The sequence below is a fragment of the Marmota flaviventris genome, chromosome 5 (assembly GCF_047511675.1).
Source record: "Marmota flaviventris isolate mMarFla1 chromosome 5, mMarFla1.hap1, whole genome shotgun sequence".
NCBI lineage: Eukaryota > Metazoa > Chordata > Mammalia > Rodentia > Sciuridae > Marmota > Marmota flaviventris.
Window position 1 is genome coordinate 89,596,155 of NC_092502.1, and position 15,319 is coordinate 89,611,473.

Sequence of the window (15,319 nt, forward strand, 5' to 3'; positions counted from 1 at the left end):
GGACCCATATTATTTAACTATTTTAGAGTTTCAATACAAAGTTCAGAGGGAAAAAAAAACTTTTCAAGTGTTAAAAATTGAAACCTATAAGGGAACTTTTAAAATTATTCTGTTTTAGTGAGAATAAGGCTAAACAATAAATCAACTGTTTCAAGCTACATAAAAAATAATATTAATTTCTTCATTTTCAACTAAATGTATGTTTAAGGGGATGGATTGAAAATAAATGGATTTCTTAAAACATTAGGAAAAAGTGGCTGTAGATTTTCATCTGGAGAACATATTAGAGGATAAGTCTTATGTGGTAAGTAGGCATAGTTAAGTCCCATCTCTAAGAGAGCAACTCTAATCCTGTGGCTCTATGTGGAAAAAAAATAAAGATACTAAAAAATGGTACAATTTAGGTGGAAGCTAATTGTTATGGTTTATAATACATTTCCCATAATCATTCACGAATTACAATATTCATCAAGTTGTTCTCAAATATATGACAGCCTTACCTCTATCTCCTCCCTTAAGTTTATCCTTTGGGACTAAGTGCTATTCAGAGTCACCTTCATAAAGAAATGTCTTTTGAGAGCAACATCAAATTCTATAGTTTTTAATCTCACTGCAATTTAATGATGACTTTACTGCTCAAAAGAAAAAAAATCAGGGTGCTTTCTGTAGTTAACATTGCTCCATTTCCACTGAGTGATGAAAAATGTGAATTATTCCCTAAAGCTACCTCAGATTGCTTCATGTGTCAAGAAAGAAAGGGCTAAATTAGGCCTTTCTCACAAACAATTACTATAATGAAGTTTAAGGAAATGGCACCAGTGCCTTTGATTACCACTGACATTTCACACATACACTGAAATATTATAGAAAATCTTTATGGAATTTTGAAGATGGAGTTAGAATAAGTACTCAGTCCAGCCCATATGAAGGACTCTGAATAAGCACCTTGAGGACAAGATCATAGTCAGCTACTCTAATTCTGTTACATTAGCACAGTATTTTGAATTAATTAGATGCTCAATAAATGTTTTGCTGGATGAATGGAAAAATTAATTATATGCAGTAAAATTCTATTCTAAAATATGGATCATTAGTCATATATATTAAATAGACCACAAACCAAGTCCCAATATAACAGATAACTTATAAAAATCTTTTAATTTCAGGCTTCTAATAGGGATCCACTGTAATTAATTTTTTACTATTACAGTTCACTGAGACAGAGTCTCCCAAAGTTTATGTTTATTTGGATCAGTCTTTTATTTCTTCTAAATCTGTAGCATGTCCTAAGAACTGAGAGTCTGAAAGTGCTCTATGTGTCACAGAAAACATATTTAATTTGTTTAATTAGTATTATGCATTTTGAGCTATTAAAAATCAATAACTAAATATCTATTTATTCTCAGTTAATTACATCAACCAGAATCAAAGAGAGAACAATCATGATTTACTGATGACTTTGCTTGTTAGTATAATTTTTAAGAATTTACTCTTATAACCTTTCCTTCACATCCAAGCTGGTTATGAGAACTAAAATGACAGAGACCTTTTATTACAATCCTATTTCATACTTTTAAGGAAATTCTGACATTAAAAGAAAAGAAAGGCAATCAATAACTGGAGATCCAAATGGGAGGATGGAATAAAGTTACATACTGTAGAAAACGAGTGGTATAGAGAGTATATCTAAAAATAACAAATAAAATTTTAAAAAAGAGTAAGGAAAAGGTTATTGGGATCAATTATGAGAGTACATCACCTGAAATTAAAATTTAAATATTTGGTAGCCTATGAAATTACTTACTCCAGCATTATATGTGACTTGAATCAAGTACTTTGCTAGCCAGAGATTGTTTTAAAACTTTTTATATTGGCCAAAAATACTAATCAAGTCCCAAATAACATGAAATTACTGAATGTCTTGTTTTCTTTATACCACCACCTCATTCTTTAAAAGATTTTGGATGTGGTTAGTAAGTTAATGAGCTAGCTGGCAGGAAATTGTGCTTTGGCATGATGATTGAATTTTGGGACATTAAAAACCAAGTAGTGAAGTAGAAACCAAGGAATTTAAGACTAATTTTAATGCTCTAAGAGCTGTCATTTTATCACTCATACAATTAATAATTTAAAAATACCTATTTGAGAAACCAACTATTACTAATTGTGATACAGGTGGCTAAAAGTTTTTTCAATCCAACTAAGAATATCATAATAACCCTAAACTTCTGACATATAACAGTGGAAAGACATTTTGTGTGTGCCTGAGGTGTGCAGAGTACAGTGTACAAAACCATGTTGTTATTCAGTATATTTTGTTTAAGTCAATCTGAGATATTTAGACATATTTAACAAGTGAAAGACACTGGAGTAGAAGATACCACAGGTTTGTGTTTTGTTTCTTTGTTTGTTTGTTTGTTTGCTTGTTCTGGAGAAGAAATAATAATTTGGCTTGTTTTTTATGAAAATAAATCCATGGACAATTTCCCTAATTCACGAATAGTAAAGAAATAATATTATTTTGTGATAATTAAAAAGCATAATAGAATATTTTCTCTTTTTTGCCTTTAAATTTCAGTTTATGTACACCAGGAATTATTTTATTTGTCCTAATTAGTTATACATGACAGCAGAATGCATTTTGATTCATTGTAAATGGAGCACAACTTTTCATTTCTCTGGTTGTACTTGATGTAGAGTTACACCATTCATGCAATCATACATGTACCTAGGGTAATGATGTCCATCTCATTCTACCATCCTTCCTACTCCTATTCCCCCTCCCATCTCTCCCCACCCCTTTGCCCTATCCAAAGTTCCTCCATTCTTCCCATGCCCCACTCCTCATTATGGATCAGGATCCACTTATCAGAGAAAATGTTAGACCTTGGTTTTTGGGATTGACTTACACTTCATTTAGCATGATACTCTCCAACTCAATCAAATCACCTAAAAATGCCATAATTTTATTCTTTTTTAATGCTGAGTAATATTCCATTGTGTATATATACCACAGTTTCTTTATCCATTTATGTATTGAAGAGCATTGCTTCCACAGTTTAGCTATTGTGAATTGAGTTGCTATAAACATTGATGTGATCATTGTTGCTATAGTATGCTGATGTTAAGTCCTTTGGGCATAGACCAAGAAGTGGGATAGTTGAGTCAAATGGTTTTCTAAGGAATCTCCATACTGCTTTCCAGAGTGGTTCACCAATTTGCAGTGCCACCAGCAATGTATGAATGTACCTTTCCCCCACATCCTTGCCAACATTTATTGATGCTTATATTCTTGATATTGCCATTCTGACTGGAGTCAGAAATTTCAGTGTAGTTTTGATTTGCATTTCTTTAATTGCTAAAGATGTAAAACATTTTTTCATTTATTTGTTGATAGATCGTATATCTTCTGAGTAGTGTCTGTTCAGTTCCTTATCCCATGTATTGATTGGGTTATTTGGGAGTTTTTTGGTATTAAGTTTTTTGAGTTCTTTATATAACCTGAAAATTAGTGATCCAGCTGATGTGCATGTGGCTCTTTCTCTGTAGGCTCTTTCTTCACATTATTGATTATTTCCTTTATTGAGAAGAAGCTTTTTAGTTTGAGCTCATCCCATTTATTGATTATTGATTTTATTTATTGTGCTTTTAGAATCTTGTTAAGGAAGTTATGACCTAATTAACATGATGAAGATTTGGGCATACTTTTTCTTCTATTAGGTGCAGGGTCTCTGGTCTAATTCCTAGGACCTTGATCCACTTTGAGTGGTACTGGCACCAAAGAAGACAGGTAGACCAATAGTACAGAATAGAAAACAAAAACATACATTGGAGAAAAGGTGGCCTCTTCAACAAATGGTGCTGGGAAAACTGGAAATCCATATGCAACAAAATGAAATTAAACCACTTTCACTCACCATGCACAAATATTTTCCAAATTAAATCAGAACATGAGCCTGGAGAGAGTCTCCACAGAGAGTTTACTGCCCTATTCCAGAAGTCCTGGGTCACAGCATCTCCATTCTTATCACTTAGTTTTCTGGAAATAATAATCTATAGTTTTTAGAAATATTAAGTCAATAGGGACATAAATAAGAAGAAATAGGATGAAGGAGAGATTACATATAGGCCACTTTGGTGTCATCTAGAGGCTAAATCAAGAGCAGGATAATCTACTGTGCCCACATTTCAAGCCTTATTTAAAAGCCAAATTAAGTGGCCTCAGCTTGGGTGAACAACATAATTTGGGCAGTAGAATTTTTGTGTCACATCTATTGAAAGCAAATGATGGTAGAGATAACTGGAACATAAAAGGTCAATTTCTATGTGTCCTCTTTTATATTTGCCATATTATGGGAGAAAAAAATGTTCATTATTGAAAAATATGTTCAAAAACATTCTTGAGGATCAGAAAAATAAATTAGTCTCTCCCTTATTTGAAGAAAAGGTGTGTTATTTGAACTATCAAACTAAAACATTTGAAATTAAACCAATAAATAATGAAAAGTGTTCAATGAACACCAAAGTATAGATGAAAAGATACTATATATGAAAAATAAAAAGGATGTAATAATTGAATAACTCAAAAAGGTAACAGAAGAGATGGAACAATGCAATATGTGGTTAATAGAACAAAATAGTGTTGACTTTAGGTGATGTCTGAATCAAGGGAGGGCTATAACATCAGAATTAGGGTGTTAGGTAGGAATATATAAATAAGGTGGAGTGTGGACTGGGTCTCAGGAACAATGAGCAGATTTGGGGTGTACGGAAAGGCATTTCAGGTAGGTAGAATAGCAAAGCCAGAAATGCAAACATGGAAACACAAGGCAGGAGGTAGTTGGGAAGATAATTATCTCCCTGAGAAGACATAGCAGCAGCTCAACAGAACTACTGCCTAGCTAGAATACCAATGACTTTAAACTCTAATCAGGGCAGCCATTGTTGGTTTGGTGTTGCAGTGACACAAGGCTAAAGATCCAAATAGCTTATGAATATTTCACTGTTCAGGCCCAGAAACCACAAGCACCTGAACTGGGGACTGATGGCAGTGGGCTATGCTTGAGTGTGAGAATTTCTCTTAACTAATGGCAGATTGTGTACACAGATTGGAGCTGCAATGAAAATGTTCATCAAGAAACTGAATTTAAAGAGCTTAGGACAAAAACCAAATTTAAAAATATTGCATTTCATCTTGGGACACAGATGAATTACAGATGTGGAGACAACAGCTGAATATGCATGAGTAGATGTGGGGCTTTCCAAGGGAGAAGAGAAGATCCTCTAAGACTAATACCAAGAAAAGTTCCCATGTACAGAAGAACAGCAAGAGGAAGAGAACAGAGATGTCATTTTCTCCACTGATTTGAACCTCCAAGGCTCTAAAGCCAGCCTGAACTATGCTGTGTTTGAAGACAGAAGGACAAGAAGTTTTTTTCTAGAATAAAATCCAATATGACTTCACTTTTCACTGCTCAGCTACCAACTGGTAGGGCAATTTGAAGTCATTAATTTTGCCAGATGGTTAATGTTATTTAACAGTACAATTAACTAATAAATAATTGTAAAGCACTTTGTAAATATAAAGTGCTACATAAATATTTAATAATCACATTAAATCTGGAGGCTCATTTCAAGTAACATTTTTATAAAGTACTTTATTGGTGTTTCAGGATAAATGCCAATAATATGATCAGATGCCATCATTATGACTATATTTTTAAAATACAGCAAAGGGATTATAGGAAAACAAAAACAACTTTAGCCATGTTAGGCTGAAAATGGGATGGATTATCATAAAACATCTCCTTCATGAAAGCTAGAGGGAATTACCACACAGTCATAGATAGGTAAAATTGAACAGTAAGGCGGTGAATGAATCCATAAGAAAACTTAGCAACTCCATTTTACACTTCTAAGAGAATTCTTCAGATAAAACAATGTGAAGTGCACGGAACTGGAGAAAAAAACATCAAGATAGGAGCTCTGAGGAAACTACTCCCTACAAACAGAGTCTAATAAAATAATTGTAACATTTTATGAAGCATTTGGCATTCATAATTCACTCACTCTTTCTAACAATTGGTTGGGATGCATATTGCCAGTATCCACTATTTTGCACATGAGAATACTGTTGCACAGATAAATTAAGAAACTTGCAAAATATCATACAGATGGTAAGAGGCAGTCAGAATTCAGGCCCAAACAGTATGGCTTCAATACCTGCTAGGAGGAATCTGGGAAAGGTATTATTACCTTGATAAAATGTGATAGATGCATCCTTCCTTCTTCCTGCCTCAGAATAACAATGTGGTGGTTGAAGTGGCAACAACCACCTTGAAGACAACCATAACATAAAAAACAAAAGAGTCATCAGTCCTGCCGTTATCAAGCTCCTTACCCAATGCCAGCAGTCATTCACCTCCAGATTGCTTATGATACAAGAAAAATAACCCCCTGTCTTTTTTAGCCTTTTACAGCTATGTTTTCTCTTAACTTTAACTGATATCTCTCTCTCTCTCTCTCTCTCTCTCTCTATATATATATATATATATATATATAGATAGATATAGATATAGATATATAGAGATATAGAGATATACTAGATGTAGATGTATAGATAGATATCAGATATATACATATGTATCAGATGTGTATATACCAGATATATATCTGATACATACGTATATATCTGGTATATATAGATAAAAATCATATATATATATAGAGAGAGAGAGAGAGAGAGTTTATATTAATATGTCAATATTATCTTAACTTTATCTAACTTATATAAAATGATAATAATAGTTTTCATTCATTGAGTGTTTGCTTTGAAACAGGTGTTGTTTTATGTTTTATATGTGCTTAGCTATTTCTCCTCATTGCAGCTCTATGAAGCAGGAATTATTATTAGTCTTATTCTATAAGGAAACTGAGGCACAGTTTTATCTGACTTTCCCAAGACCACACAACTGATAAGAGCTTCAAATCCAGCTGTACCCTGATTCCTAAACTCCTGTCTCCAGCAAACAGTATTCTAGGCAGTGAACAACGAAACCATTTACAGTGAAAGAAGGGGGCTGGGCCCATTTGTTGATTGGGTTGTTTGTTATCTTATTGTCTAATTTTTTGAGTTCTTTGTATACTCTGGATATTAGGGCTCTATCTGAAGTGTGAGGAGTAAAGATTTGTTCCCAGGATGTAGGCTCCCTATTTACCTCTCTTATTGTTTCTTTTGCTGAGAAAAAACTTTTTAGTTTGAGTAAGTCCCATTTGTTGATTCTAGTTATTAACTTTTGTGCTATGGGTGTCCTATTGAGGAATTTGGAGCCCGACCCCACAGTATGTAGATTGTAGCCAACTTTTTCTTCTATCAGATGGCGTGTCTCTGATTTGATATCAAGCTCCTTGATCCATTTTGAATTAACTTTTGTGCATGGCTAGAGAAAGGGATTCAGTTTCATTTTGTTGCATATGGATTTCCAGTTTTCCCAGCACCATTTGTTGAAGATGCTATCTTTCCTCCATTGCATGCTTTTAGCCCCTTTATCAAATATAAGATAGTTGTAGTTTTGTGGATTGGTTTCTGTGTCCTCTATTCTGTACCATTGGTCCACCCGCCTGTTTTGGTACCAGTACCATGCTGTTTTTGTTACTATTGCTCTGTAGTATAGTTTGAAGTCTGGTATCGCTATACCGCCTGATTCACACTTCCTGCTTAGCATTGTTTTAGCTATTCTGGGTCTTTTATTTTTCCATATGAATTTCATGATTGCTTTCTCTATTTCTACAAGAAATGCCGTTGGGATTTTGATTGGCATTGCATTAAACCTATAGAGAACTTTTGGTAATATCGCCATTTTGATGATGTTAGTTCTGCCTATCCATGAACAGGGTATATTTTTCCATCTTCTAAGATCTTCTTCTATTTCTCTCTTTAGGGTTCTGTAGTTTTCATTGTATAAGTCTTTCACCTCTTTTGTTAGGTTGATTCCCAAGTATTTTATTTTTTTTGAAGATATTGTCAATGGAGTGGTTGTCCTCATTTCCATTTCAGAGGATTTGTCGCTGATATACAGGAATGCCTTTGATTTATGCGTGTTGATTTTATATCCTGCCACTTTGCTGAATTCATTTATTAGCTCTAATAGTTTCATTGTAGACCCTTTTGGGTCTGCTAGGTATAGAATCATGTTATCTGCAAATAGTGATAATTTAAGTTCTTCTTTTCCTATTTTTATGCCTTTAATTTCTTTCGTCTGTCTTATTGCTCTGGCCAGTGTTTCGAGAACTATGTTGAACAGAAGTGGAGAGACACTTGAATCAAAGTGTGAAATATAATATATCAAGAAACATGTAATGTTTTGAACAACCAACAATAAAAAATTTAAAAAAATTAAAAAATAAAAAAAAGAAGGGGGCTGGGGTTGTAGTTTAGTTGTAGAGCGCTTGCCTAGCATGTGTGGGGTACTGGGTTTGATTCTCAACACCACATATAAATTTTAAAAAAGGTACATTGACAACTAAAAAATATTTTTTTAAAAATTGAAATAAGGAAGTTTCTAGGGATTGTTACTATTTTAATGTTCTCATTACTACTCTGTATCATTTGGATTTTCTAGAGCAAATGATTCTCAGAGGTGATACTATTGACAGTTTGGGAACACAAGTCTTCATTGTGTGGGATGGCTTCATGTTAAAGAAGTTTGCCATCCCTTTTCCCTGGGTCATAGTAGGATTCTCTAGACAGTGTGAGCAGAAAATGCCCTCCACATTTTCTTACCACCGTAAGAACCCTCATTAAGGCAGTCTTGACCCAGTTAAGAACTGCCAGGAAAACTTAACCATAGTCTTAGCCTAGTAAGCAGGTGGGAAACTTAGCAGTACTGCAAAAGACAGGCTACCAAAGTCAGAAAAACAAAGATATAATCACTTTATAATGTTTTCCAGGATATCTAGAGTCTTCTGGTTCTGACATTTCCTGGTTTCTGTAGTGACTGCTTCCATCATAGATATTAAATATATTAGTGGAAACTAGGTATAAAGATTTTGAACACATTGCCCATTCGATTGTGTTTAACAAATTGGTGGATTATTTTCTCTTCCATTAGTATTTTTTTAAATCAATTTTTTATGTTATGTTAACGATTAGAGATAAACTTAACAACTTACAAGTGTGAAACTTAACAATGCTTGCAGTAACCATACATTCTAAATTTCTAATGCTTTTATTCAATAAGAGTAAAATTACCAGAGAAAGCATAGTTCTAATATTATGTTTTCACTTATCTTTGTCAGTATTTCTTACCTTCTTATGAAATAAGTTCTTAATAAACAGAAAACAAATATAAGAAGGTTGGGGTAGGTAAAGAACTTTGCCTAATATCAATTACTAACAGCTCAATTATGCTGTAAAGGGCCCATAATTGTCATGAAGCTTCAAAATCCTTATCATGGATTCTATTATGTATACAATTCATTTAGATTACATTAATTATACAGATTTTTAATGAAGCAAAGAGACTGCTTTCAATTTTCACAGGTAGAGACAATGATCAAAATATGTGCATAGTACATATTTTTATGTTGACATTCATAAAATAATTCATTTACTCAGACAATATTAGCACTTTTGCATGGAAGGAAAAGAAATAAATATATTTCCTCCTGTTCCAATTTTTTATAAGAGCGTATGATCCTTAGATAGTTTTTTTATTTACTATCTAACATAATAGAGGAGACATTTTTCAGAAAATTAAATTTATAGTATTTTAACATCAATGAATACTACTGGTAAAGTGGGTTTTTAAAATACCTTTATTTTCTTAATGTATTGCTGAGGATCAAACCTAGTGCCTCACATGAGTTAGGCAAGCACTCTACCACTGAGCTACAACCCCAGCCCTGTAAAATGGTTTTAATCCAGGATGTTGCATTTCCAAGCACAGACTCCAAGTTTATATCAAAAGACATTTGGGCAAGTGAGTATCTCAATTGACTAATTGATGATCCTGGAATAGTAGCATTATGTAATGAGAATTTAAAGAGTGCTACATCAAGTGTTTATTGAAAAATGAAATGGAAAAAACTATATGAGATGCATTTATGAATGTGTCAAAATAAACCCTACTATTATATATAACTACAATGCACTAAAAAGTTTTAGTTGTGCCTGCAGGTAATCCCAGCAACTCAGGAGGCTGGGACCAGGAGAATTGAAAGTTCAAGGCCAGCCTCAGCAACTTAGCAAGGTCCTAAGCAACTTAGCAAGAAAAAATAAAAAGGTCTGGAGATGAAGCTTAGTGGTAAAACACCCCTGAGTTAATTCCCCAGGACCAAAAATAAACAAAGTAAAAATACAAAACAATGCCTAACCTGTAATTAGTGCTCTATAAATTATTTTCCATTATTTATTTGCTTGTGTGGCAGTTCAATTTAACATGCATAATAATGATAACCAAGTTCACCTGTATGAAATGGGTAGTGAGAGGTGTTTATCATTAAAAATCCACAAATACAGTACAAGGTAATCTTGTAGACTAAATTGTAACTACCAATATACTAATTTTAGGAATATTTTCTCATGTGATATGGTTTTGAACAGTGTGATACTGAAAATTCTCTATCCTTCAAGTTGCTATTAAAACCTGAATGACCAATGACCCAACTTCAACATTATGGAAATAGATAAACTATGGAGACCTGAAATAGCAGTTTTTAGATCTATATGTGTTGGAGCTAGGAGGTGAAGAGAATACTGGACAGAGAGTAAAGAAGAAATGTAAATTTAAACCAGATGTAATAATCTAATTAATCCTTCACACTTCCACTTCGTCTTCTCTTTTATGTATACCACTGCCTGGAATTGGTCAGAGAGTACTGAACCCAGCACTCCAACAAGGACACCTGTTTAGGAGTAGGCATCCTCTTAAGATGTTTCTGTGGGAAGTGTGGGGACCATGCTTTCTTTTTGATGTTCAGACAAAACCCAAAGAGCTTACCCTAAACTCAGTATGCTTTGCTCACATATGACTGTCCTTTTGTTATCCAGGAGTTCTGACTATAATGCAGCAAGGGGCTTCTGGAGGCATTGAGTATACTTATTTGTTGTTAGAAGTCCTATCCCACTGAAGTCTTTATATCAGTGAGATATCAGAGGGTCATATATCAAAGGGTCTTTTAGGATATATAAGCATTGACTTTTAATTTTTTGTGGCACTATATCACAGTAGATGGCTTAAGGGATGGGAGAAATAGGAATGAGGAAAGGATAAAGGAAGTGCATGCAAATGATGCCCTGTTGGAACGCTGTGTTCTTTTGGTATTCCCTGATAAGTCCTGGAAAGGTGGCATAAGAGAAAGGAAGGAGGGGAAAAAAAGGATTAAGTATGCTTGGATTACTGTAATCATATTTACATTGCAAATTTGTATACATATATAGTTCCAGATTCTAATATTTTGTTCTGTCTTTCCTAATCATTCAGAATTAGAAAATCTTTAAACCTCTTTTTTTTGGTCAATGTTCTATGGAGCCTTGCTGACAATTTGTTATTCTTCTTGGGTGATTTAACATGATTACTCTAAATCTGATCTTATTTCTATGAATAGATTGACCTGCCCTTAATGTAGATCCAGTTTTATCTTCACGTTTTTGCTGCCAATGTCTTCCTGGCAAACCTCCCTGCAAATTAAAAACCACTGAAATGTTCCTCACTGAGGGAAAAATACTATATACATTTTTAAAATCTAGGAAATACAGAAACTTCATTTGAAACATTACTTTGAAACTTACTCTTAGAGGAATTCTAGAGATCAGCTGTTTTCCTCTTCCATTCTCCCGGCCCACTCTGCAGAAGCAGTGCCAATGAACTGTGTCACCCAAGAGGCAGTGGGTAAAGAATAAACAAGAAGAAACCAAGGCCTCTGTAGCCAGGGACTGCATATTTAAACCCTGAATAACTGACTAGAGCCTGGAAGTTATGACAAAATACTAAGATGTGATTTTTCTTTTAGGTGGGAAATGAGGAAGGATGAAACACTAGAAGAGGAAGAAAAAGCGATGCTGGAACATTTAAAACAAATTTGCACCATACAGGACTCTTCTGCCTCAGATAACATGGATGAAGAGTAATCCTCAGGAAATGGCAACAGCTTTATTTTAGGAAACAATCACATGTAATGGAGTAGGGTTTTTACTATAGTCAGAATGAACCTCAGATGTGTTCTGAAGCATGAAACCAATGACTGAGTAATCTCTGTACTGAAAAGGAATACAATACATAAAGAATAAAGTGCTCCATATTTTTATTTAAAAAATAATTTCAAATGTTTTTTCCCCCAATCTTTCTCTTTATATGATAAAACTGCTGCCATCTCGTGTTCCCTTTGAATCATTTTCCTCCTTTCAGTCTCGAAGTATCTATGACAACAGGCAAAATGTTAGGAAATTTTTCCCTAAGGATTTTTTAATACAACATTTGGATGTTAAGATGAATGGAGTCACGTAGACCCCTGGGACTCATCTGAAAATTTCAATTTAGTTTTGTAGCTGTATCCCAAGTCCAGGTCTTAATTGCCTTTAATATCCAGCATTGAGCCAGCCTCGCTACCCACATAACCTCTTATTTATCCAATTTATCTTTACCACAGTCACAAAAAAACATTTCCCTGAACTGTTAACTTTAGTTATGTTTCTTCTGTGGTGATTTTCAGTCTAGTTCCTGAATCTAATTCCAGTTCCAGCACCAATGCTTTTCAGTCCTATACAAATGGCTTCAGTCAGACAACTGCTGCCATCCTTTTGGCTCAAGCCATATAGTTACCATTTTTCTCACCCAGAAACCTCCTTTCTCCCAAAATTATGCTCAAAGGTCATTCTGATAGCCTCTGCCCCACAATTCATAATCTGTAATGTCTGTTACTTTTATTTCCATTATATTGACATTCTCTCTCTCTCTCTCTCTCTCTCTCTCACACACACACACACACACACACACACACACACACCATGCTAAAGAAGTAGAATATGTTCTACTGTCCTCTCTGCCAAGTACAATTATAGTATTTGTTATATCCTTCCTAGCAGAGCCTGATGTTAGATTATAAAGACATTGAGGTCATAAATACAATATGAAGTCCCCTTTAAAATTCCCCATATTCCTGCTGCAATGTTATTCATTGAGTGGGGTGGTCAATAAGCATAGCTGATTAAATGGTTGCCATTGAAAGAAGATAACAAAGACAATTAGATGGTTGAGCATTCTTCAGGATGTCTGAGAGAAGCCTTAGATCATGGCCTACTTTAGACCATATGACATCAAACATCATAGCTTTTGATGTTCTCAGATACATAATAAACTGTCCATGCTCCCACATTCTGTGATTTTTATAAAATATGTGTAGGCTACATGATTTCCAAAGGAAAGTACTCATACATTTTTCAAAGACTAAAAGTTTTGAGTGCAGAGGAGGCCACCTTAGAGAATGTCTTGCGTTTTTACTTTAAATAAAAACACATAAATGGCCATGTTGCCAGCTGCCTGCTAAATAACACATTTTATTTTTAAAGAGTGTACTTTAGTTGGATAGTATAATCATGAACCAAATGTTTTTAAGATATGGCTGAAATAATTTCTAAAAGTTCTATGGAGATTCTTTAAAGATTGTAAGACAATTTATGAAAATTGGAAAAATTACATGTAGTTTGATCTGTACACAGTATAATAATCAATTATTCCTTCAGCTAATTGGTAGTCTACATACTAAATTTGCATAACTATACTTTATCAGACTAGAAGCTAAAATAGGAAGTCAAAATAAAAATAAATTGATCCAATAAACAATAAAAACCCAATCATAAAATTACAGGACTTCACACCTACCTGGTTTATCTTCTAATATATCAATTTTTATTGAATCTGTATATTTTTATACTAATCCAAGAACCTGATTTAGTTCCTTCAGAAATAAAATTTTCTATGCTCCCATTTGAAAGCAAAGAAGTTGTTTTAAGAAGAAATGTTTCGGATTTTTTGTTGCTCCAACCAAAGACCTGACAAGAACAATTAGAGGAGGAAAAGTTGATTTGGGGCTCCTGGTTTCAGAGATCTCAGTCCTTAGAAGGCTGTTTCCATTCCTCAGAGTTCAAGGTGAGGTAAAACATCATGGCTCAAGAGTGTGGTGGAAGAAAGAGGCTCAGAACATTGCACCAAGAAGCAGAGAGAGAGAGAGAGAGAGAAAGCTCTGCCTATCAAGGACAAAATTTAAAACCAAAAGGGACCCACCTCCTCCAGTCACACCCTATCTACCTACAGTTTCATCAAGTTAGTCCCTATAATGGGATTAATTCACTGATTGGCTTAAGGCTTTCATAACCCAATCATTTTATTCCTAAACCTTGTTGCATTGTCTCACTTGAGCTTTTGGGGGACACCTCATATCTAAACCATAACAGAAATATAGTAAGGGAAAATGAGATGGCTTTCAAGAAAGAGAAAAGTAGAAGAGTTTGCAATTAAATTCACTTCTGTATTTGCTCAATGAGATGACTATAGCTTTAAGTACAATGAGGTTTATAATTTAAAATGTTAAACGACAAGTCCTTGTGTTATCACATCATTTTGACTTTTTTAAAAAAATACCTTTATTTTATTTACTTTTATTTGGTGCTGAGGATCGAACCCAGTGCCTCACACACACCAGGCGAGTACTCTACTCTAAAAAAGTCATTTTGACTTTATGCTCAATATGTTTTTTACTATATTATAATAAGTAGTTGTTTCTCATGTTAATTTTGCATTTATATGTTAATACTAGGAATGGATCCTATATTTTATAACTTCCCATATGTTTATCACAAAAATATTGTCTTATAAAATATTATCTTTTCCTGTTTTCCATGCAACTGTATTTTTATATAATTATAAAGAGATCTATTTTATTATTGGTTGAGCAGGTACTATATGGAAACAGTATAAATTAATTCTTTAATAAATTATCAATGATAACATCTGTTTTGAATATTTTATATCTCCACAAATATTTGTATAGAAATTCCAGTCAAAGAATTGAAAAAAGAAATCACTTAATTTTTCTACTATTCTGTGTCTACTCATAATGTCCTATTATCTTAACTTATATATTCCCAAGTCAAAAGGAGGTTCAAGTACTTTATAATTAGCTTTGGTGGGGGTGCTGGAGATTGAACCCTCAGGGCTTCATGCTTGCTAGGCCAGTGCTCTACCACTGAGATACATACCCAGCTCTTCATATTTTATTTTGAGACAGGGTTTCCTTAAATCACTCAGGCTGGGCTTGAGTT

The 15,319-nt window shown here is 33.9% G+C and overlaps 1 protein-coding gene across 4 annotated transcripts in view; it reads left to right on the plus strand.

Moving 5' to 3' along the window:
* Kiaa0825 (KIAA0825 ortholog) overlaps nucleotides 1-14,836 on the plus strand; it is a 369,653-nt gene extending 354,817 nt beyond the window's left edge. For all 4 annotated transcript variants that reach the window (XM_071612406.1, XM_071612405.1, XM_071612408.1 and 1 more), the window contains one exon: nucleotides 12,013-14,836. In XM_071612406.1, coding sequence (XP_071468507.1) covers nucleotides 12,013-12,130 — 118 coding nt within the window. In that variant the 3' untranslated portion in view covers nucleotides 12,131-14,836. The remainder of the gene's footprint in view (nucleotides 1-12,012) is intronic.
* The last annotated feature ends 483 nt before the right edge of the window (nucleotides 14,837-15,319 follow it).